Source organism: Leptodactylus fuscus, chromosome 10 (assembly GCF_031893055.1).
Source record: "Leptodactylus fuscus isolate aLepFus1 chromosome 10, aLepFus1.hap2, whole genome shotgun sequence".
NCBI classification, from domain to species: domain Eukaryota; kingdom Metazoa; phylum Chordata; class Amphibia; order Anura; family Leptodactylidae; genus Leptodactylus; species Leptodactylus fuscus.
The window spans coordinates 89454292-89476696 of NC_134274.1; the positions used below are offsets into that span (position 1 = coordinate 89454292).

At 50.7% G+C, this 22405-nt stretch overlaps 1 protein-coding gene across 1 annotated transcript; it reads left to right on the plus strand.

Moving 5' to 3' along the window:
- Window positions 1-482: 482 nt before the first annotated feature.
- GDF10 (growth differentiation factor 10) lies at window positions 483-21433 on the plus strand. The gene is made up of 3 exons (XM_075288051.1): window positions 483-702; window positions 6925-7832; window positions 21201-21433. Exons 1-3 carry the CDS (start codon window positions 483-485, stop codon window positions 21390-21392), a joined length of 1320 nt encoding a protein of 439 aa, XP_075144152.1. The 3' UTR covers window positions 21393-21433.
- Window positions 21434-22405: the final 972 nt, after the last annotated feature.

Consider the following 22405-nt stretch of genomic DNA (forward strand, 5'->3'; position numbering starts at 1 on the left):
ATACTTGTGTATTATTCGGGATCAGGGTCACCGTACAATGTGATGATATATGATGTCGTGCAGGGTCACACAGTATGGACGCTCTTGTCATATATATTGGACTATTCTGGGATATGTTTGCGGTTTCGGATGTTTGGTGCACTGTATATATATAATGGAGGAGACATGTGCAGGGCGCGGGGCGCAGTTAATACCTCTTGGGTGATGGGATGGGATTAGATGGATGTGTAAGTGAAGCCCCCGGCTGTAATAATAGTGTGATGGTGAGCGGCCACAACTAGCATGAGGTGAGTGGTGATTGGGCGGGAAGGGCGAGCCGCACTCCTCCCAGCCCCCGTGTAGGAGCTGTAAGCTGAGCTTTGAATGTGACACCCGGGAGAAAGCGAGAGCTCGACAGGCATCATCTAGTGACAGCCAGCAGAGGAGACGCCAGACACGACTGCTCACAAGTACATCGCGGACCCATCACTGGACCAACAATCATGTCTCACTATTGGATGCTATTACTGTTCCTGACCATGGGCAGAGGCAAGACACCCCCGGGCGCTGACCCAAACCTTAAAGAGAGCCCTGCTCCGGGGATGCTGAGCCCCGCCACCGACCCCCTGTCATCACACATGATGAAGCTCTATGAGAAGTACAGCCGGGAGGGAAGTCGTCCCCAGGATGGGAACACCGTGCGGAGCTTCCGGGCACAGCCAGGTAAGACTGGACCCCTAGGGGGTGGGAGAAACATCTGTCATGTAAGGCAATGCCACAGGTCGGCCATGTCTGAGGAAAGTCCTCATAGAGTGGCATCATGGTATATGATAGTGGCCGCCAGGTTACAGTCATCAGATCAGACGTAACCCCCGGGCACATGGACAGGTCACGGCTGTGTCTGAGGAAGGTCCTCATAGAGTGGCATCATGGTGTATGATAGTGGCCACCTGGTGACAGTCATCAGATCAGATGTAACCCCAGGGCACATGGACAGGTCACTGCTGTGTCTGAGGAAGGTCCTCATAGAGTGGCATTATGATGTATGATAGTGGCCGCCAGGTGACAGTCATCAGATCAGACGTAACCCCCGGGGCACATGGACAGGTCACGGCTGTGTCTGAGGAAGGTCCTCATAGAGTGGCATCATGGTGTATGATAGTGGCCGCCAGGTGACAGTCATCAGATCAGACGTAACCCCCGAGCACATGGACAGGGCACGGCCGTGTCTGAGAGAGGTCCTCAGAGAGTGGCATCATGGTGTATGATAGTGGTCACCTGGTGACAGTCATCAGATCAGACGTAACCCCAGGCACATGGACAGGTCACGGCCGTGTCTGAGAGAGGTCCTCAGAGAGTGGCATCATGGTGTATGATAGTGGCCGCCAGGTGACAGTCATCAGATCAGACGTAACCCCCGGGCACATGGACAGGTCACTGCTGTGTCTGAGGATGGTCCTCATAGAGTGGCATTATGATGTATGATAGTGGCCGCCAGGTGACAGTCATCAGATCAGACGTAACCCCCGAGCACATGGACAGGGCACGGCCGTGTCTGAGAGAGGTCCTCAGAGAGTGGCATCATGGTGTATGATAGTGGTCACCTGGTGACAGTCATCAGATCAGACGTAACCCCAGGCACATGGACAGGTCACTGCTGTGTCTGAGAGAGGTCCTCAGAGAGTGGCATCATGGTGTATGATAGTGGTCACCTGGTGACAGTCATCAGATCAGATGTAACCCCAGGGCACATGGACAGGTCACGGCTGTGTCTGAGGATGGTCCTCATAGAGTGGCATCATGGTGTATGATAGTGGCCACCAGGTGACAGTCATCAGATCAGACGTAACCCCAGGCACATGGACAGGTCACGGCTGTGTCTGAGGAAGGTCCTCATAGAGTGGCATCATGGTGTATGATAGTGGCCGCCAGGTGACAGTCATCAGATCAGACGTAACCCCGGGGCACATGGAAAGGTCACGGCTGTGTCTGAGGAGGGTCCTCATAGAGTGGCATCATGGTGTATGATAGTGGCCACCAGGTGACAGTCATCAGATCAGACGTAACCCCTGGGCACATGGACAGGTCACGGCTGTGTCTGAGGAAGGTCCTCATAGAGTAGCATCATGGTGTATGATAGTGGCTGCCAGGTGACAGTCATCAGATCAGACGTAACCCCGGGGCACATGGACAGGTCACTGCTGTGTCTGAGGAAGTCCTCATAGAGTGGCATCATGGTGTATGATAGTGGCCACCAGGTGACAGTCATCAGATCAGACGTAACCCCAGGCACATGTACAGGTCACGGCTGTGTCTGAGGAGGGTCCTCATAGAGTGGCATCATGGTGTATGATAGTGGCCACCAGGTGACAGTCATCAGATCAGACGTAACCCCAGGCACATGTACAGGTCACGGCTGTGTCTGAGGAAGGTCCTCATAGAGTGGCATCATGGTGTATGATAGTGGCCACCAGGTGACAGTCATCAGATCAGACGTAACCCCTGGGCACATGGACAGGTCACGGCTGTGTCTGAGGAAGGTCCTCATAGAGTAGCATCATGGTGTATGATAGTGGCTGCCAGGTGACAGTCATCAGATCAGACGTAACCCCGGGGCACATGGACAGGTCACTGCTGTGTCTGAGGAAGTCCTCATAGAGTGGCATCATGGTGTATGATAGTGGCCACCAGGTGACAGTCATCAGATCAGACGTAACCCCTGGGCACATGGACAGGTCACGGCTGTGTCTGAGGAAGGTCCTCATAGAGTAGCATCATGGTGTATGATAGTGGCCGCCAGGTGACAGTCATCAGATCAGACGTAACCCCGGGGCACATGGACAGGTCACTGCTGTGTCTGAGGAAGTCCTCATAGAGTGGCATCATGGTGTATGATAGTGGCCACCTGGTGACAGTCATCAGATCAGACATAACCCCAGGGCACATGGACAGGTCACCCCTTATTTATAGCCACACACCTGTACAGTAGCTGATGGCTTGTTAGACTTAGTTCACACTGTCATCAGAGACCTTGTCAGCAGAAAGATGGAAACCATGATAGAACCCAATTTAAAGGGACTTTCAGGTCTCCGATGGGTCCTTCGCATGGTGACCTGTCCTCAGAATAGCTCCAACACCCCCATGATCAGCTCATCCCAGCCGACTCCGGTGCTGCAAATACACAAGGAAGCAGAATGTTCTGTACACTGGTAGTGGCCGTGCCGGAGTGTCGCCGCGCTCTCATAATGGCAGGTCATCGATAACAACGACTTACCTGGAAGTACAAGGAGGGAGTTTGGGATTCAGTGATGTCCGTCATGAGACAGATCTGACAGCACAAGGTAATCTCTAATATGTGCAGCATCTGCATCAGGGCTACAAGGACCTGCCCCTGCCCATAGCACACTGCAATGTATCACTGACAAGGGGGCTCCCGAAATACAAGCAGTGGTAGAAACAATCCAATGTTACTATAGACGGGAGGATCATAGATTGGAGTTCACACTGTGCAGATTCCCCGTCCTCTATTACAGGACATTTGTGATGTAGAACAAGGATAGAAATAGTAGAGTCAGTGAAGTACCCCAAATACCCCCCTCACTATCCCCGGAGAGCAAAGCTCAGGTCCAGGGTACAAAGTTCAGCCCTGCAGATAGATAGGTTACTGTCACCAGACCCAGCATATCACCCCAGCCCTGCAGATAGATAGGTTACTGTCACCAGACCCAGCATATCACCCCAGCCCTGCAGATAGATAGGTTACTGTCATCAGAACCAGCATATCACCCCAGCCCTGCAGATAGATAGGTTACTGTCACCAGACCCAGCATATCACCCCAGTCCTGCAGATAGATAGGTTACTGTCACCAGAACCAGCATATCACCCCAGCCCTGCAGATAGATAGGTTACTGTCACCAGACCCAGCATATCACCCCAGCCCTGCAGATAGATAGGTTACTGTCACCAGACCCAGCATATCACCCCAGCCCTGCAGATAGATAGGTTACTGTCACCAGAACCAGCATATCACCCCAGCCCTGCAGATAGATAGGTTACTGTCACCAGACCCAGCATATCACCCCAGCCCTGCAGATAGATAGGTTACTGTCACCAGAACCAGCATATCACCCCAGCCCTGCAGATAGATAGGTTACTGTCACCAGACCCAGCATATCACCCCAGCCCTGCAGATAGATAGGTTACTGTCACCAGAACCAGCATATCACCCCAGCCCTGCAGATAGATAGGTTACTGTCACCAGAACCAGTATATCACCCCAGCCCTGCAGATAGATAGGTTACTGTCACCAGACCCAGCATATCACCCCATCCCTGCAGATAGATAGGTTACTGTCACCAGACCCAGCATATCACCCCAGCCCTGCAGATAGATAGGTTACTGTCACTAGACCCAGCATATCACCCCATCCCTGCAGATAGATAGGTTACTGTCACCAGACCCAGCATATCACCCCAGTCCTGCAGATAGATAGGTTACTGTCACCAGAGCCAGCATATCACCCCAGCCCTGCAGATAGATAGGTTACTGTCACCAGAACCAGCATATCACCCCAGCCCTGCAGATAGATAGGTTACTGTCACCAGTACCAGTATATCACCCCAGCCCTGCAGATAGATAGGTTACTGTCACCAGACCCAGCATATCACCCCAGCCCTGCAGATAGATAGGTTACTGTCATCAGAACCAGCATATCACCCCAGCCCTGCAGATAGATAGGTTACTGTCATCAGAACCAGCATATCACCCCAGCCCTGCAGATAGATAGGTTACTGTCACCAGAACCAGCATATCACCCCAGCCCTGCAGATAGATAGGTTACTGTCACCAGACCCAGCATATCACCCCAGCCCTGCAGATAGATAGGTTACTGTCATCAGAACCAGCATATCACCCCAGCCCTGCAGATAGATAGGTTACTGTCACCAGAACCAGCATATCACCCCAGCCCTGCAGATAGATAGGTTACTGTCACCAGACCCAGCATATCACCCCAGTCCTGCAGATAGATAGGTTACTGTCACCAGACCCAGCATATCACCCCAGCCCTGCAGATAGATAGGTTACTGTCACCAGACCCAGCATATCACCCCAGCCCTGCAGATAGATAGGTTACTGTCACCAGAACCAGCATATCACCCCAGCCCTGCAGATAGATAGGTTACTGTCACCAGTACCAGTATATCACCCCAGCCCTGCAGATAGATAGGTTACTGTCACCAGACCCAGCATATCACCCCAGCCCTGCAGATAGATAGGTTACTGTCATCAGAACCAGCATATCACCCCAGCCCTGCAGATAGATAGGTTACTGTCATCAGAACCAGCATATCACCCCAGCCCTGCAGATAGATAGGTTACTGTCACCAGAACCAGCATATCACCCCAGCCCTGCAGATAGATAGGTTACTGTCACCAGACCCAGCATATCACCCCAGCCCTGCAGATAGATAGGTTACTGTCATCAGAACCAGCATATCACCCCAGCCCTGCAGATAGATAGGTTACTGTCACCAGAACCAGCATATCACCCCAGCCCTGCAGATAGATAGGTTACTGTCACCAGACCCAGCATATCACCCCAGTCCTGCAGATAGATAGGTTACTGTCACCAGACCCAGCATATCACCCCAGCCCTGCAGATAGATAGGTTACTGTCACCAGACCCAGCATATCACCCCAGCCCTGCAGATAGATAGGTTACTGTCACCAGAACCAGCATATCACCCCAGCCCTGCAGATAGATAGGTTACTGTCACCAGACCCAGCATATCACCCCAGCCCTGCAGATAGATAGGTTAGTGTTACCTGAATCAAACAGAGTTTTCCCCTTGGGAATTGCTGCCTCTGTTGCTGAGATATCACTGTTTTTGGCAATATGCAAATGAGCTCAATAGAAGGGGGGGGGGGGGGGGTAGTACCCTAGTCTGATTAGAGGTGGTTGTCAGAAATACTCCATTCACTTCAGTGATACTTGACTATTTCCAGCCTCTTTGAGTGAACTGAATGGAGCGGTGGTGCCTTTACGAGTACCATTTTTATTCCAACTGGGCTACAAGATTGGACAGTGGTCAGCAATTTACAAGACAAGATTAAGGATCCCCTGACTAAAATGGCTTAGTTAATGTGCAAGTTGACTTAGTTGATTATGGTAGATATTGGGGGGGTGATCAGTGAGGCGCTCAGTTGTCAGAGACCACCATTGAGCTGTGTGTGTATAATAGTCGCATCTTCATGGCCATTGTCTCCAATGTTTCAGGGACTATTCATATGATCTTGTAGATTGCTGTACTGGGAACAAGGCTAATTCTGTATGAAATCACACATTGACCCCGTCATCTTCTGGAGGATAGCCTATGTATAATATTGAGTCCCTCCATTCTTATTACTCTTGTGTTGGGCAGAGTTTGGCGACCATTTGTATAATATTCTTCATTAGCCAATGTCACTCCCTTTCAGTAATAGTTCAATAAGTTTCTAAAAATCTCCCACAGAAATCCATAGAGTGAAAATGGCTGAAGGGTTAAATGGTCCCGGAGCTGAGCTGGTCCTGAAGGGTTAAATGGTCCCGGAGCTGAGCTGGTCCTGAAGGGTTAAATGGTCCCGGAGCTGAGCTGGTCCTGAAGGGTTAAATGGTCCCGGAGCTGAGCTGGTCCTGAAGGGTTAAATGGTCCCGGAGTTGAGTTGGTCCTGAAGGGTTAAACGGTCCCAGAGCTGAGCTGGTTAACCGAAGGTGTCTTAGGTTTCCGGTGAGGGCGAGCAGTACAGTATAGCCGAGGTCTGACAAATGCATCTATGGATAAGTTAATCATGCAGACACATCGAGGGGCCTGACCCCATACATCCATGTGCTTAATCCGTCCATGCAAAATAACGTGTTGGCAGACATTGTCCCTCTAATACAATAAAGCTTCTTTATCTGACAGATTTCCTGGCTTCCCGTCCTACATATCGCTTCAACTTAACATCTCTACAGCAGTCTGAAGTTGTCTTGGCTGCCACTCTCCATTTTGGACCTGACAAAGGCCCCAGGCCTCCCAGGGATTCCTTCTGCAAACGTTCCAAGAATGCTTCCTGTCGTCTTCTGCTCCCACCGCCATCTCAGAGGGTCAGCGTCATCTTCAAGAGTATTCTCCATAAAACAGACTTAGGCCTAGTAAAGTGGAATATTAGCAGCGCCATGGCCAATAAAAAAGGCGCCTGGCATGTGAAGGACATCACCGGCATCATAAAGGAGGCCCAACGTCAACAAGACTTCTTCATTTCCATTGAAATTGACTTTGGCCATAAATTTGCTCCAATCCATGAAAGTAATCCGAGCGAGGTCCCGTACATCTTAGTGTTTGCCAACGACAGAGCAATTTCAGAGCCCAACAGCGTGGCGGTCACTTTACAAAGGTACGACCCGTTCCAGCCAAGTCTTGCCGAGGCCAAGCAGCAGCCCAACGCGTCTTCAGAGAGCAGAGTGAGGAGGGACGCCACGTTTCTGGCTTCTACCCATAATAATGAACTCCCCGATGTGAAGTACGTTCCTTATAGCAAACAGGACCTGTGGGACAGCACGTACAAGTCACTGAAACAAAAGCCCCAAAAGAAGGAGCGCAAGAAGAAGGGGCACGACAATGCCGACACCTTGCCCAAATCTACCGTCCTCCACTTTGATGAGAGGACAATGAAGAAAGCTCGGAGACGTCAATGGGATGAGCCGAGGGTCTGCTCCCGGAGATACCTCAAGGTGGACTTTGCTGACATTGGCTGGAGTGAATGGATTATATCGCCCAAGTCCTTCGATGCATATTACTGCGCCGGGGTCTGCGAGTTCCCGATGCCGAAGGTAAGACTTTAACATTTTACCAAACAAAGCGACTGATGGTTCCCAGATCTCAAAGAGGTTTCCAAACCATTGATGGTCCACATGGGAACCGCTGCCCGACTTATACTTAGGGATCATTCCCACGGAGTAACGCGCCACTAATTTAGACACGTAAACAAGTGTCAGAGCGCGGCGCTTCAAAACAGATCCCATTGACTTCAGTGGGTGCCGGCTGACGCGTGCTACACATTGAAATCATTGGGTTATAAAGCCTCCCGCCGATTTCAATGTGTAGCGCGCGTATGCCGGCACCCATTGAAGTCAAAGGGATCTGTTTTGAAGCGCCGCGCTCTGACACGTGTTTACGTGTCCAAATGAGCGGCGCGTTACTCCGTGGGAACGGAGCCGTATAGTGTTTTTATTGTGGCTTTTCAAGAACCTTCTTCCGATGTGTCACCTTCTTAAAGCAAAGATTCAGAAGAAGATTTCGGCACTGATGGTAGACGAATAAAGTCCATTTAACTGTTTAAATGCTGTAGAAAGAAGAGACCAAGGCATGCAAGGTGGGGGAGGGATTCCTTGGTCAGGCCATTGGATTATTAGGGTGGACTATATCTGGTGCCTAATCAGTAACCTCCAGCGTATTATTACTACTGCACAGGAATCTCCCCCCTAATAAAACTACATCAATGGCAGAATTACTGGGTTTTGTCCTTCCCAAAAATCATAAAAATGGACCAATAAATTCCATATCCCTACAATAGTGCAGGTTACTATACGGCCCCCCGAGGACGGGATTACACCATAATATATGTTACCATTCTGCAGTAAGTAGTAATACTTATATACCGTATCACACTGACACACAGAGTCTTTATATCATCTTTATATTAAAGGGGTATTTGGGAACTATAACACTAATGACTACCCTTAAAGGGAGTGTGTCACCAGAGCCCACCATACATAGAAGACCTGCAGATAGATAGGTTAGGGTCACCTGAACCCAATGATGACAGTAACCTATCTATCTGCAGGGCTGGGGTGATATGCTGGTTCTGGTGACAGTAACCTATCTATCTGCAGGGCTGGGGTGATATGCTGGTTCTGGTGACAGTAACCTATCTATCTGCAGGATTGGGGTGATATGCTGGTACTGGTGACAGTAACCTATCTATCTGCAGAACTGGGGTGATATACTCGGTCTGGCGACAGTAACCTATCTATCTGCAGGGCTGGGGTGATATGCTGGTTCTGGTGACAGTAACCTATCTATCTGCAGGGCTGGGGTGATATGCTGGGTCTGGTGACAGTAACCTATCTATCTGCAGGGCTGGGGTGATATGCTGGGTCTGGTGACAGTAACCTATCTATCTGCATGGCTGGGGTGATATGCTGGTTCTGGTGACAGTAACCTATCTATCTGCAGGGCTGGGGTGATATGCTGGGTCTGGTGACAGTAACCTATCTATCTGCAGGACTGGGGTGATATGCTGGGTCTGGTGACAGTAACCTATCTATCTGCAGGGCTGGGGTGATATGCTGGGTCTGGTGACAGTAACCTATCTATCTGCAGGGCTGGAGTGATATGCTGGAGTCTGGTGACAGTAACCTATCTATCTGCAGGGCTGGGGTGATATGCTGGTTCTAGTGACAGTAACCTATCTATCTGCAGGGCTGGGGTGGTATGCTGGTTCTGGTGACAGTAACCTATCTATCTGCAGGGCTGGGGTGATATGCTGGTTCTGGTGACAGTAACCTATCTATCTGCAGGGCTGGGGTGATATGCTGGTTCTGGTGACAGTAACCTATCTATCTGCAGGGCTGGGGTGATATGCTGGTTCTAGTGACAGTAACCTATCTATCTGCAGGGCTGGGGTGGTATGCTGGTTCTGGTGACAGTAACCTATCTATCTGCAGGGCTGGGGTGATATGCTGGTTCTAGTGACAGTAACCTATCTATCTGCAGGGCTGGGGTGATATGCTGGGTCTGGTGACAGTAACCTATCTATCTGCAGGGCTGGGGTGATTTGCTGGTTCTGGTGACAGTAACCTATCTATCTGCAGGGCTGGGGTGATATGCTGGTTCTGGTGACAGTAACCTATCTATCTGCAGGACTGGGGTGATATGCTGGTTCTGGTGACAGTAACCTATCTATCTGCAGGGCTGGGGTGATATGCTGGTTCTGGTGACAGTAACCTATCTATCTGCAGGGCTGGGGTGATATGCTGGTTCTGGTGACAGTAACCTATCTATCTGCAGGGCTGGGGTGATATGCTGGGTCTGATGACAGTAACCTATCTATCTGCAGGGCTGGGGTGATATGCTGGGTCTGGTGACAGTAACCTATCTATCTGCAGGGCTGGGGTGATATGCTGGGTCTGGTGACAGTAACCTATCTATCTGCAGGGCTGGGGTGATATGCTGGGTCTGGTGACAGTAACCTATCTATCTGCAGGGCTGGGGTGATATGCTGGGTCTGGTGACAGTAACCTATCTATCTGCAGGGCTGGGGTGATATGCTGGTTCTGGTGACAGTAACCTATCTATCTGCAGGGCTGGGGTGATATGCTGGGTCTGGTGACAGTAACCTATCTATCTGCTGGGCTGGGGTGATATGCTGGTTCTGGTGACAGTAACCTATCTATCTGCAGGACTGGGGTGATATGCTGGTTCTGGTGACAGTAACCTATCTATCTGCAGGGCTGGGGTGATATGCTGGTTCTGCTGACAGTAACCTATCTATCTGCAGGGCTGGGGTGATATGCTGGTTCTGCTGACAGTAACCTATCTATCTGCAGGGCTGGGGTGATATGCTGGGTCTGGTGACAGTAACCTATCTATCTGCAGGGCTGGGGTGATATGCTGGTTCTGGTGACAGTAACCTATCTATCTGCAGGGCTGGGGTGATATACTGGTTCTGGTGACAGTAACCTATCTATCTGCAGGGCTGGGGTGATATGCTGGTTCTGGTGACAGTAACCTATCTATCTGCAGGGCTGGGGTGATATGCTGGGTCTGGTGACAGTAACCTATGTATCTGCAGGACTGGGGTGATATGCTGGTTCTGGTGACAGTAACCTATCTATCTGCAGGGCTGGGGTGATATGCTGGTTCTGGTGACAGTAACCTATCTATCTGCAGGGCTGGGGTGATATGCTGGTTCTGGTGACTGTAACCTATCTATCTGCAGGGCTGGGGTGATATGCTGGTTCTGGTGACAGTAACCTATCTATCTTCAGGGCTGGGGTGATATGCTGGTTCTGGTGACAGTAACCTATCTATCTGCAGGACTGGGGTGATATGCTGGGTCTGGTGACAGTAACCTATCTATCTTCAGGGCTGGGGTGATATGCTGGTTCTGGTGACAGTAACCTATCTATCTGCTGGGCTGGGGTGATATGCTGGTTCTGGTGACAGTAACCTATCGATCTGCAGGGCTGGGGTGATATTCTAGTTCTGGTGACAGTAACCTATCTATCTGCAGGGCTGGGGTGATATGCTGGTTCTGGTGACAGTAACCTATCTATCTGCAGGGCTGGGGTGATATGCTGGGTCTGGTGACAGTAACCTATCTATCTGCAGGGCTGGGGTGATATGCTGATTCTGGTGACAGTAACCTATCTATCTGCAGGGCTGGGGTGATATGCTGGGTCTGGTGACAGTAACCTGTCTATCTGCAGGGCTGGGGTGATATGCTGGTTCTGGTGACAGTAACCTATCTATCTGCAGGGCTGGGGTGATATGCTGGTTCTGGTGACAGTAACCTATCTATCTGCAGGGCTGGGGTGATATGCTGGGTCTGGTGACAGTAACCTGTCTATCTGCAGGGCTGGGGTGATATACTGGTTCTGGTGACAGTAACCTATCTATCTGCAGGGCTGGGGTGATATGCTGGGTCTGGTGACAGTAACCTATCTATCTGCAGGGCTGTGGTGATATGCTGGTTCTGGTGACAGTAACCTATGTATCTGCAGGGCTGGGGTGATATGCTGGTTCTGGTGACAGTAACCTATCTATCTGCAGGGCTGGGGTGATATGCTGGTTCTGGTGACAGTAACCTATGTATCTGCAGGGCTGGGGTGATATGCTGGTTCTGGTGACAGTAACCTATCTATCTGCAGGGCTGGGGTGATATGCTGGGTCTGGTGACAGTAACTTATCTATCTGCAGGGCTGGGGTGATATGCTGGGTCTGGTGACAGTAACCTATCTATCTGCAGGGATGGGGTGATATGTTGGGTCTGGTGACAGTAACCTATCTATCTGCAGGGCTGGGGTGATATGCTGGAGTCTGGTGACAGTAACCTATCTATCTGCAGGGCTGGGGTGATATGCTGGTTCTGGTGACAGTAACCTATCTATCTGCAGGGCTGGGGTGATATGCTGGGTCTGATGACAGTAACCTATCTATCTGCAGGGCTGGGGTGATATGCTGGTTCTGGTGACAGTAACCTATCTATCTGCAGGGCTGGGGTGGTATACTGGTTCTGGTGACAGTAACCTATCTATCTGCAGGGCTGGGGTGATATGCTGGTTCTAGTGACAGTAACCTATCTATCTGCAGGGCTGGGGTGGTATACTGGTTCTGGTGACAGTAACCTATCTATCTGCAGGGCTGGGGTGATATGCTGGTTCTGGTGACAGTAACCTATCTATCTGCAGGGCTGGGGTGATATGCTGGTTCTGGTGACAGTAACCTATCTATCTGCAGGGCTGGGGTGATATGCTGGTTCTGGTGACAGTAACCTATCTATCTGCAGGGCTGGGGTGATATGCTGGGTCTGGTGACAGTAACCTATCTATCTGCAGGGATGGGGTGATATGTTGGGTCTGGTGACAGTAACCTATCTATCTGCAGGGCTGGGGTGATATGCTGGAGTCTGGTGACAGTAACCTATCTATCTGCAGGGCTGGGGTGATATGCTGGTTCTAGTGACAGTAACCTATCTATCTGCAGGGCTGGGGTGGTATACTGGTTCTGGTGACAGTAACCTATCTATCTGCAGGGCTGGGGTGATATGCTGGTTCTGGTGACAGTAACCTATCTATCTGCAGGGCTGGGGTGATATGCTGGGTCTGATGACAGTAACCTATCTATCTGCAGGGCTGGGGTGATATGCTGGTTCTGGTGACAGTAACCTATCTATCTGCAGGGCTGGGGTGATATGCTGGGTCTGGTGACAGTAACCTATCTATCTGCAGGGCTGGGGTGATATGCTGGTTCTGGTGACAGTAACCTATCTATCTGCAGGGCTGGGGTGATATGCTGGGTCTGGTGACAGTAACCTATCTATCTGCTGGGCTGGGGTGATATGCTGGTTCTGGTGACAGTAACCTATCTATCTGCAGGACTGGGGTGATATGCTGGTTCTGGTGACAGTAACCTATCTATCTGCAGGGCTGGGGTGATATGCTGGTTCTGCTGACAGTAACCTATCTATCTGCAGGGCTGGGGTGATATGCTGGTTCTGCTGACAGTAACCTATCTATCTGCAGGGCTGGGGTGATATGCTGGGTCTGGTGACAGTAACCTATCTATCTGCAGGGCTGGGGTGATATGCTGGTTCTGGTGACAGTAACCTATCTATCTGCAGGGCTGGGGTGATATACTGGTTCTGGTGACAGTAACCTATCTATCTGCAGGGCTGGGGTGATATGCTGGTTCTGGTGACAGTAACCTATCTATCTGCAGGGCTGGGGTGATATGCTGGGTCTGGTGACAGTAACCTATGTATCTGCAGGACTGGGGTGATATGCTGGTTCTGGTGACAGTAACCTATCTATCTGCAGGGCTGGGGTGATATGCTGGTTCTGGTGACAGTAACCTATCTATCTGCAGGGCTGGGGTGATATGCTGGTTCTGGTGACTGTAACCTATCTATCTGCAGGGCTGGGGTGATATGCTGGGTCTGGTGACAGTAACCTATCTATCTTCAGGGCTGGGGTGATATGCTGGTTCTGGTGACAGTAACCTATCTATCTGCAGGACTGGGGTGATATGCTGGTTCTGGTGACAGTAACCTATCTATCTTCAGGGCTGGGGTGATATGCTGGTTCTGGTGACAGTAACCTATCTATCTGCTGGGCTGGGGTGATATGCTGGTTCTGGTGACAGTAACCTATCTATCTGCAGGGCTGGGGTGATATGCTGGTTCTGGTGACAGTAACCTATCTATCTGCAGGGCTGGGGTGATATGCTGGTTCTGGTGACAGTAACCTATCTATCTGCAGGGCTGGGGTGATATTCTAGTTCTGGTGACAGTAACCTATCTATCTGCAGGGCTGGGGTGATATGCTGGTTCTGGTGACAGTAACCTATCTATCTGCAGGGCTGGGGTGATATGCTGGGTCTGGTGACAGTAACCTATCTATCTGCAGGGCTGGGGTGATATGCTGATTCTGGTGACAGTAACCTATCTATCTGCAGGGCTGGGGTGATATGCTGGGTCTGGTGACAGTAACCTGTCTATCTGCAGGGCTGGGGTGATATGCTGGTTCTGGTGACAGTAACCTATCTATCTGCAGGGCTGGGGTGATATGCTGGTTCTGGTGACAGTAACCTATCTATCTGCAGGGCTGGGGTGATATGCTGGGTCTGGTGACAGTAACCTGTCTATCTGCAGGGCTGGGGTGATATACTGGTTCTGGTGACAGTAACCTATCTATCTGCAGGGCTGGGGTGATATGCTGGGTCTGGTGACAGTAACCTATCTATCTGCAGGGCTGTGGTGATATGCTGGTTCTGGTGACAGTAACCTATGTATCTGCAGGGCTGGGGTGATATGCTGGTTCTGGTGACAGTAACCTATCTATCTGCAGGGCTGGGGTGATATGCTGGTTCTGGTGACAGTAACCTATCTATCTGTAGGGCTGGGGTGATATGCTGGTTCTGGTGACAGTAACCTATCTATCTGCAGGGCTGGGGTGATATGCTGGTTCTGGTGACAGTAACCTATCTATCTGCTGGGCTGGGGTGATATGCTGGTTCTGGTGACAGTAACCTATCTATCTGCAGGACTGGGGTGATATGCTGGTTCTGGTGACAGTAACCTATCTATCTGCAGGGCTGGGGTGATATGCTGGTTCTGCTGACAGTAACCTATCTATCTGCAGGGCTGGGGTGATATGCTGGTTCTGCTGACAGTAACCTATCTATCTGCAGGGCTGGGGTGATATGCTGGGTCTGGTGACAGTAACCTATCTATCTGCAGGGCTGGGGTGATATGCTGGTTCTGGTGACAGTAACCTATCTATCTGCAGGGCTGGGGTGATATACTGGTTCTGGTGACAGTAACCTATCTATCTGCAGGGCTGGGGTGATATGCTGGTTCTGGTGACAGTAACCTATCTATCTGCAGGGCTGGGGTGATATGCTGGGTCTGGTGACAGTAACCTATGTATCTGCAGGACTGGGGTGATATGCTGGTTCTGGTGACAGTAACCTATCTATCTGCAGGGCTGGGGTGATATGCTGGTTCTGGTGACAGTAACCTATCTATCTTCAGGGCTGGGGTGATATGCTGGTTCTGGTGACAGTAACCTATCTATCTGCAGGACTGGGGTGATATGCTGGGTCTGGTGACAGTAACCTATCTATCTTCAGGGCTGGGGTGATATGCTGGTTCTGGTGACAGTAACCTATCTATCTGCTGGGCTGGGGTGATATGCTGGTTCTGGTGACAGTAACCTATCGATCTGCAGGGCTGGGGTGATATTCTAGTTCTGGTGACAGTAACCTATCTATCTGCAGGGCTGGGGTGATATGCTGATTCTGGTGACAGTAACCTATCTATCTGCAGGGCTGGGGTGATATGCTGGTTCTGGTGACAGTAACCTATCTATCTGCAGGGCTGGGGTGATATGCTGGTTCTGGTGACAGTAACCTATCTATCTGCAGGGCTGGGGTGATATTCTAGTTCTGGTGACAGTAACCTATCTATCTGCAGGGCTGGGGTGATATGCTGGTTCTGGTGACAGTAACCTATCTATCTGCTGGGCTGGGGTGATATGCTGGTTCTGGTGACAGTAACCTATCGATCTGCAGGGCTGGGGTGATATTCTAGTTCTGGTGACAGTAACCTATCTATCTGCAGGGCTGGGGTGATATGCTGATTCTGGTGACAGTAACCTATCTATCTGCAGGGCTGGGGTGATATGCTGGTTCTGGTGACAGTAACCTATCTATCTGCAGGGCTGGGGTGATATTCTAGTTCTGGTGACAGTAACCTATCTATCTGCAGGGCTGGGGTGATATGCTGGTTCTGGTGACAGTAACCTATCTATCTGCAGGGCTGGGGTGATATGCTGGGGTCTGGTGACAGTAACCTGTCTATCTGCAGGGCTGGGGTGATATGCTGGTTCTGGTGACAGTAACCTATCTATCTGCAGGGCTGGGGTGATATGCTGGTTCTGGTGACAGTAACCTATCTATCTGCAGGGCTGGGGTGATATGCTGGGTCTGGTGACAGTAACCTGTCTATCTGCAGGGCTGGGGTGATATACTGGTTCTGGTGACAGTAACCTATCTATCTGCAGGGCTGGGGTGATATGCTGGGTCTGGTGACAGTAACCTATCTATCTGCAGGGCTGTGGTGATATGCTGGTTCTGGTGACAGTAACCTATGTATCTGCAGGGCTGGGGTGATATGCTGGTTCTGGTGACAGTAACCTATCTATCTGCAGGGCTGGGGTGATATGCTGGGTCTGGTGACAGTAACCTATCTATCTGCAGGGCTGGGGTGATATGCTGGTTCTGGTGACAGTAACCTATCTATCTGCAGGACTGGGGTGATATGCTGGGTCTGGTACAGTAACCTAGCTATCTGCAGGACTGAGGTGATATGCTGGTTCTGGTGACAGTAACCTATCTATCTGCAGGGCTGGGGTGATATGCTGGTTCTGGTGACAGTAACCTATCGATCTGCAGGGCTGGGGTGATATTCTAGTTCTGGTGACAGTAACCTATCTATCTGCAGGGCTGGGGTGATATGCTGATTCTGGTGACAGTAACCTATCTATCTGCAGGGCTGGGGTGATATGCTGGTTCTGGTGACAGTAACCTATCTATCTGCAGGGCTGGGGTGATATGCTGGTTCTGGTGACAGTAACCTATCTATCTGCAGGGCTGGGGTGATATTCTAGTTCTGGTGACAGTAACCTATCTATCTGCAGGGCTGGGGTGATATGCTGGTTCTGGTGACAGTAACCTATCTATCTGCTGGGCTGGGGTGATATGCTGGTTCTGGTGACAGTAACCTATCGATCTGCAGGGCTGGGGTGATATTCTAGTTCTGGTGACAGTAACCTATCTATCTGCAGGGCTGGGGTGATATGCTGATTCTGGTGACAGTAACCTATCTATCTGCAGGGCTGGGGTGATATGCTGGTTCTGGTGACAGTAACCTATCTATCTGCAGGGCTGGGGTGATATTCTAGTTCTGGTGACAGTAACCTATCTATCTGCAGGGCTGGGGTGATATGCTGGTTCTGGTGACAGTAACCTATCTATCTGCAGGGCTGGGGTGATATGCTGGGGTCTGGTGACAGTAACCTGTCTATCTGCAGGGCTGGGGTGATATGCTGGTTCTGGTGACAGTAACCTATCTATCTGCAGGGCTGGGGTGATATGCTGGTTCTGGTGACAGTAACCTATCTATCTGCAGGGCTGGGGTGATATGCTGGGTCTGGTGACAGTAACCTGTCTATCTGCAGGGCTGGGGTGATATACTGGTTCTGGTGACAGTAACCTATCTATCTGCAGGGCTGGGGTGATATACTGGTTCTGGTGACAGTAACCTATCTATCTGCAGGGCTGGGGTGATATGCTGGGTCTGGTGACAGTAACCTATCTATCTGCAGGGCTGTGGTGATATGCTGGTTCTGGTGACAGTAACCTATGTATCTGCAGGGCTGGGGTGATATGCTGGTTCTGGTGACAGTAACCTATCTATCTGCAGGGCTGGGGTGATATGCTGGGTCTGGTGACAGTAACCTATCTATCTGCAGGGCTGGGGTGATATGCTGGGTCTGGTGACAGTAACCTGTCTATCTGCAGGGCTGGGGTGATATACTGGTTCTGGTGACAGTAACCTATCTATCTGCAGGGCTGGGGTGATATGCTGGGTCTGGTGACAGTAACCTATCTATCTGCAGGGCTGTGGTGATATGCTGGTTCTGGTGACAGTAACCTATGTATCTGCAGGGCTGGGGTGATATGCTGGTTCTGGTGACAGTAACCTATCTATCTGCAGGGCTGGGGTGATATGCTGGGTCTGGTGACAGTAACCTATCTATCTGCAGGGCTGGGGTGATATGCTGGTTCTGGTGACAGTAACCTATCTATCTGCAGGACTGGGGTGATATGCTGGGTCTGGTACAGTAACCTAGCTATCTGCAGGACTGAGGTGATATGCTGGTTCTGGTGACAGTAACCTATCTATCTGCAGGGCTGGGGTGATATGCTGGTTCTGGTGACAGTAACCTATCGATCTGCAGGGCTGGGGTGATATTCTAGTTCTGGTGACAGTAACCTATCTATCTGCAGGGCTGGGGTGATATGCTGATTCTGGTGACAGTAACCTATCTATCTGCAGGGCTGGGGTGATATGCTGGTTCTGGTGACAGTAACCTATCTATCTGCAGGGCTGGGGTGATATGCTGGTTCTGGTGACAGTAACCTATCTATCTGCAGGGCTGGGGTGATATTCTAGTTCTGGTGACAGTAACCTATCTATCTGCAGGGCTGGGGTGATATGCTGGTTCTGGTGACAGTAACCTATCTATCTGCTGGGCTGGGGTGATATGCTGGTTCTGGTGACAGTAACCTATCGATCTGCAGGGCTGGGGTGATATTCTAGTTCTGGTGACAGTAACCTATCTATCTGCAGGGCTGGGGTGATATGCTGATTCTGGTGACAGTAACCTATCTATCTGCAGGGCTGGGGTGATATGCTGGTTCTGGTGACAGTAACCTATCTATCTGCAGGGCTGGGGTGATATTCTAGTTCTGGTGACAGTAACCTATCTATCTGCAGGGCTGGGGTGATATGCTGGTTCTGGTGACAGTAACCTATCTATCTGCAGGGCTGGGGTGATATGCTGGGGTCTGGTGACAGTAACCTGTCTATCTGCAGGGCTGGGGTGATATGCTGGTTCTGGTGACAGTAACCTATCTATCTGCAGGGCTGGGGTGATATGCTGGTTCTGGTGACAGTAACCTATCTATCTGCAGGGCTGGGGTGATATGCTGGGTCTGGTGACAGTAACCTGTCTATCTGCAGGGCTGGGGTGATATACTGGTTCTGGTGACAGTAACCTATCTATCTGCAGGGCTGGGGTGATATACTGGTTCTGGTGACAGTAACCTATCTATCTGCAGGGCTGGGGTGATATGCTGGGTCTGGTGACAGTAACCTATCTATCTGCAGGGCTGTGGTGATATGCTGGTTCTGGTGACAGTAACCTATGTATCTGCAGGGCTGGGGTGATATGCTGGTTCTGGTGACAGTAACCTATCTATCTGCAGGGCTGGGGTGATATGCTGGGTCTGGTGACAGTAACCTATCTATCTGCAGGGCTGGGGTGATATGCTGGGTCTGGTGACAGTAACCTGTCTATCTGCAGGGCTGGGGTGATATACTGGTTCTGGTGACAGTAACCTATCTATCTGCAGGGCTGGGGTGATATGCTGGGTCTGGTGACAGTAACCTATCTATCTGCAGGGCTGTGGTGATATGCTGGTTCTGGTGACAGTAACCTATGTATCTGCAGGGCTGGGGTGATATGCTGGTTCTGGTGACAGTAACCTATCTATCTGCAGGGCTGGGGTGATATGCTGGGTCTGGTGACAGTAACCTATCTATCTGCAGGGCTGGGGTGATATGCTGGTTCTGGTGACAGTAACCTATCTATCTGCAGGACTGGGGTGATATGCTGGGTCTGGTACAGTAACCTAGCTATCTGCAGGACTGAGGTGATATGCTGGTTCTGGTGACAGTAACCTATCTATCTGCAGGGCTGGGGTGATATGCTGGTTCTGGTGACAGTAACCTATCTATCTGTAGGGCTGGGGTGATATGCTGGTTCTGGTGACAGTAACCTATCTATCTGCAGGGCTGGGGTGATATGCTGGTTCTGGTGACAGTAACCTATCTATCTGCAGGGCTGGGGTGATATGCTGGTTCTGGTGACAGTAACCTATCTATCTGCAGGGCTGGGGTGATATGCTGGTTCTGGTGACAGTAACCTATCTATCTGCAGGACTGGGGTGATATGCTGGTTCTGGTGACAGTAACCTATCTATCTGCAGGGCTGGGGTGATATACTGGTTCTGGTGACAGTAACCTATCTATCTGCAGGGCTGGGGTGATATACTGGTTCTGGTGACAGTAACCTATCTATCTGCAGGGCTGGGGTGATATACTGGTCCTGGTGACAGTAACCTATCTATCTGCAGACTTGGGTGATATGCTGGTTCTGGTGACAGTAACCTATCTACCTGCAGGACTGGGCTGACACTCCTGAGCTGCGCTCACTATTCTGCAGGTTACTGAAATCCCTATCAGATTAAGTCCATGTTGTGGAGTGAAGGGGTTAATGTATACCTCAGTATATATCGCTGTATACCATCGCTCTGTAGCTTAGTAGACACTTGACTCTCTATAGACGTCTTTGCACTTACAATACATTACAGCACCACCTGGTGGATTAATGAGCACATGACAGCTATGGTATATAATGTTTGGCCCTATGCCCTGAGAACACAAGTTTTGAGCGAGCGGGTTCTTAGACGTTATGAGCAAGCGGCGTGCCTACAGTATTTTACAGATCTGAGGTGAAGCCGTCATCGTTGCGTTACACCAGATGGGTTTTCTTCTTGTTTGTAGATTCATCGTCCCCCACGGGGCTCCTTAGGTTTATAAGCCCGGCCTGTGCCTTGGGGGCTCGTAGCCATTCTGGAATTTAAGGGGGCAGTATATTAAGGGCGCGCTAATTACTCCCCTTTTCTGGGCCATAAACTTTGTGCTTTATAGGTTGTCATTGTGATGGGAATTCCTCCAGTGTGGAGGATGGGCCGCTGGTCCCGGAGATCGGCCATGTGCCCAGTGGGCAGTGACCCCCAGACCCCTAGTATTGATTGCCATCCCCTGGCCAGTGTAGTCACCATCAGCCCCTCTGAATACCCCACACCCTTGTCTGCAGGATTCTGTGGCTAACAACCCGATCCTGACTCCAGAACCGTCACCACTGTATCTTCTATTGCAACTCATCTCTACTGACTTCTGCAATACCAGACACAACCCTCTGATGACGGGGGCGCTGTATCTGATAAGAAGGGTTTGGGCAATGACGTATCTGTATGTTTTTCATGACTTTCCCTTTCTGTTGCAGGTGGTGCGCCCATCCAACCACGCCACCATACAGAGCATAGTCAAGGCCGTCGGTATCATCCCCGGTGTCCCCGAGCCTTGCTGTACGCCGGAACGGATGAGCGCCCTCAGCGTCCTTTTCCTGGATGAGAGTCGTAACGTGGTGCTGAAGGTGTACCCCAATATGTCAGTGGAGAGCTGCTCCTGCAGATAACGCCCTGCCCAGGCCCCCGGCAGTTTTCAGCCCCGGCGCGTTACGACGCGGCACCTTCACATCCTCTTTTCTCTATTTGTGACAGTGGACAGGACAGAAGTGTAATGTAAGGGGCCACGAGGGGCGGAGGCCGATCTATTCGGAGAGGTGCACTTGGCGCCCAGGTTCTCTCTTTCATCGACTTTGTGGGGTGAAAGGAACGCGTGCACCTTGAGGAGTAGATGGACCTGATCTGGAGACGTCTTATCTCTCTCTGTACTGGAGTGGATCGCTACGTTCTGTCAATAGATGTTCCAATGTGTATAGTAAATATATATATATGTGTTGTACAGCCGTATACGTCTAGTGTTATATAGGGGCAGGTCCAATAGCTCCACATCCACTGCAAAAAGTTACAGGAGAAAATTCTGGGTCCAAACCAGCACAGGCCCGAGGCCCGGGGTATAATAAGGGGAGGCCCAGGGTATAATAAGCGGAGGCCCAAGGCCCAGGGTATAATAGGCGGAGGCCCAGGGTATAATAAGCGGAGGCCCAGGGTATAATAAGCAGAGGCCCAGGGTATAATAAGCGGAGGCCCAAGGTCCAGGGTATAATAAGCGGAGGCCCAGGGTATAATAAGCAGAGGCCCAATGCCCGGCGTATAATAAGCAGAAGCCCAAGGCCCAGGGTATAATAAGCAGAGGCCCAGGGTATAATAAGCGAAGGTCCATGGCCCAGGGTATAATAAGCGGAGGCTCAGGGTATAATAAGGGGAGGCCCAGGGTATAATAAGCGGAGGCCCAGAGAAGACAACAATAATAAAGATGGCTACTCGCCCTTTCTCTACTGGGCTCCTGATTTTCTTTCCCCCCTGTAACCTCTTCAGCATCTTCTCCACCATCCTGTGCCCAGGGGTCACCACTGAGGCCTGAGATTGGTCACGTTGGGTGCGCCATTGTTGTGATACTTTGACCCAAGCGTCATGAAGTCGGCATGCCCCCCATGACCACTGTGGCCTGCGCCATTCTGCTGAA

Bases quoted from the DNA above. Each gene is read 5' to 3' on its own strand.
- GDF10 (XM_075288051.1), top strand. From the start codon at position 483: ATGTCTCACTATTGGATGCTATTACTGTTCCTGACCATGGGCAGAGGC. The intron at 703-6,924 runs GTAAGACTGGAC...TTTATCTGACAG, and splicing joins GAGCTTCCGGGCACAGCCAG to ATTTCCTGGCTTCCCGTCCT. The intron at 7,833-21,200 runs GTAAGACTTTAA...TTTCTGTTGCAG, and splicing joins GCGAGTTCCCGATGCCGAAG to GTGGTGCGCCCATCCAACCA.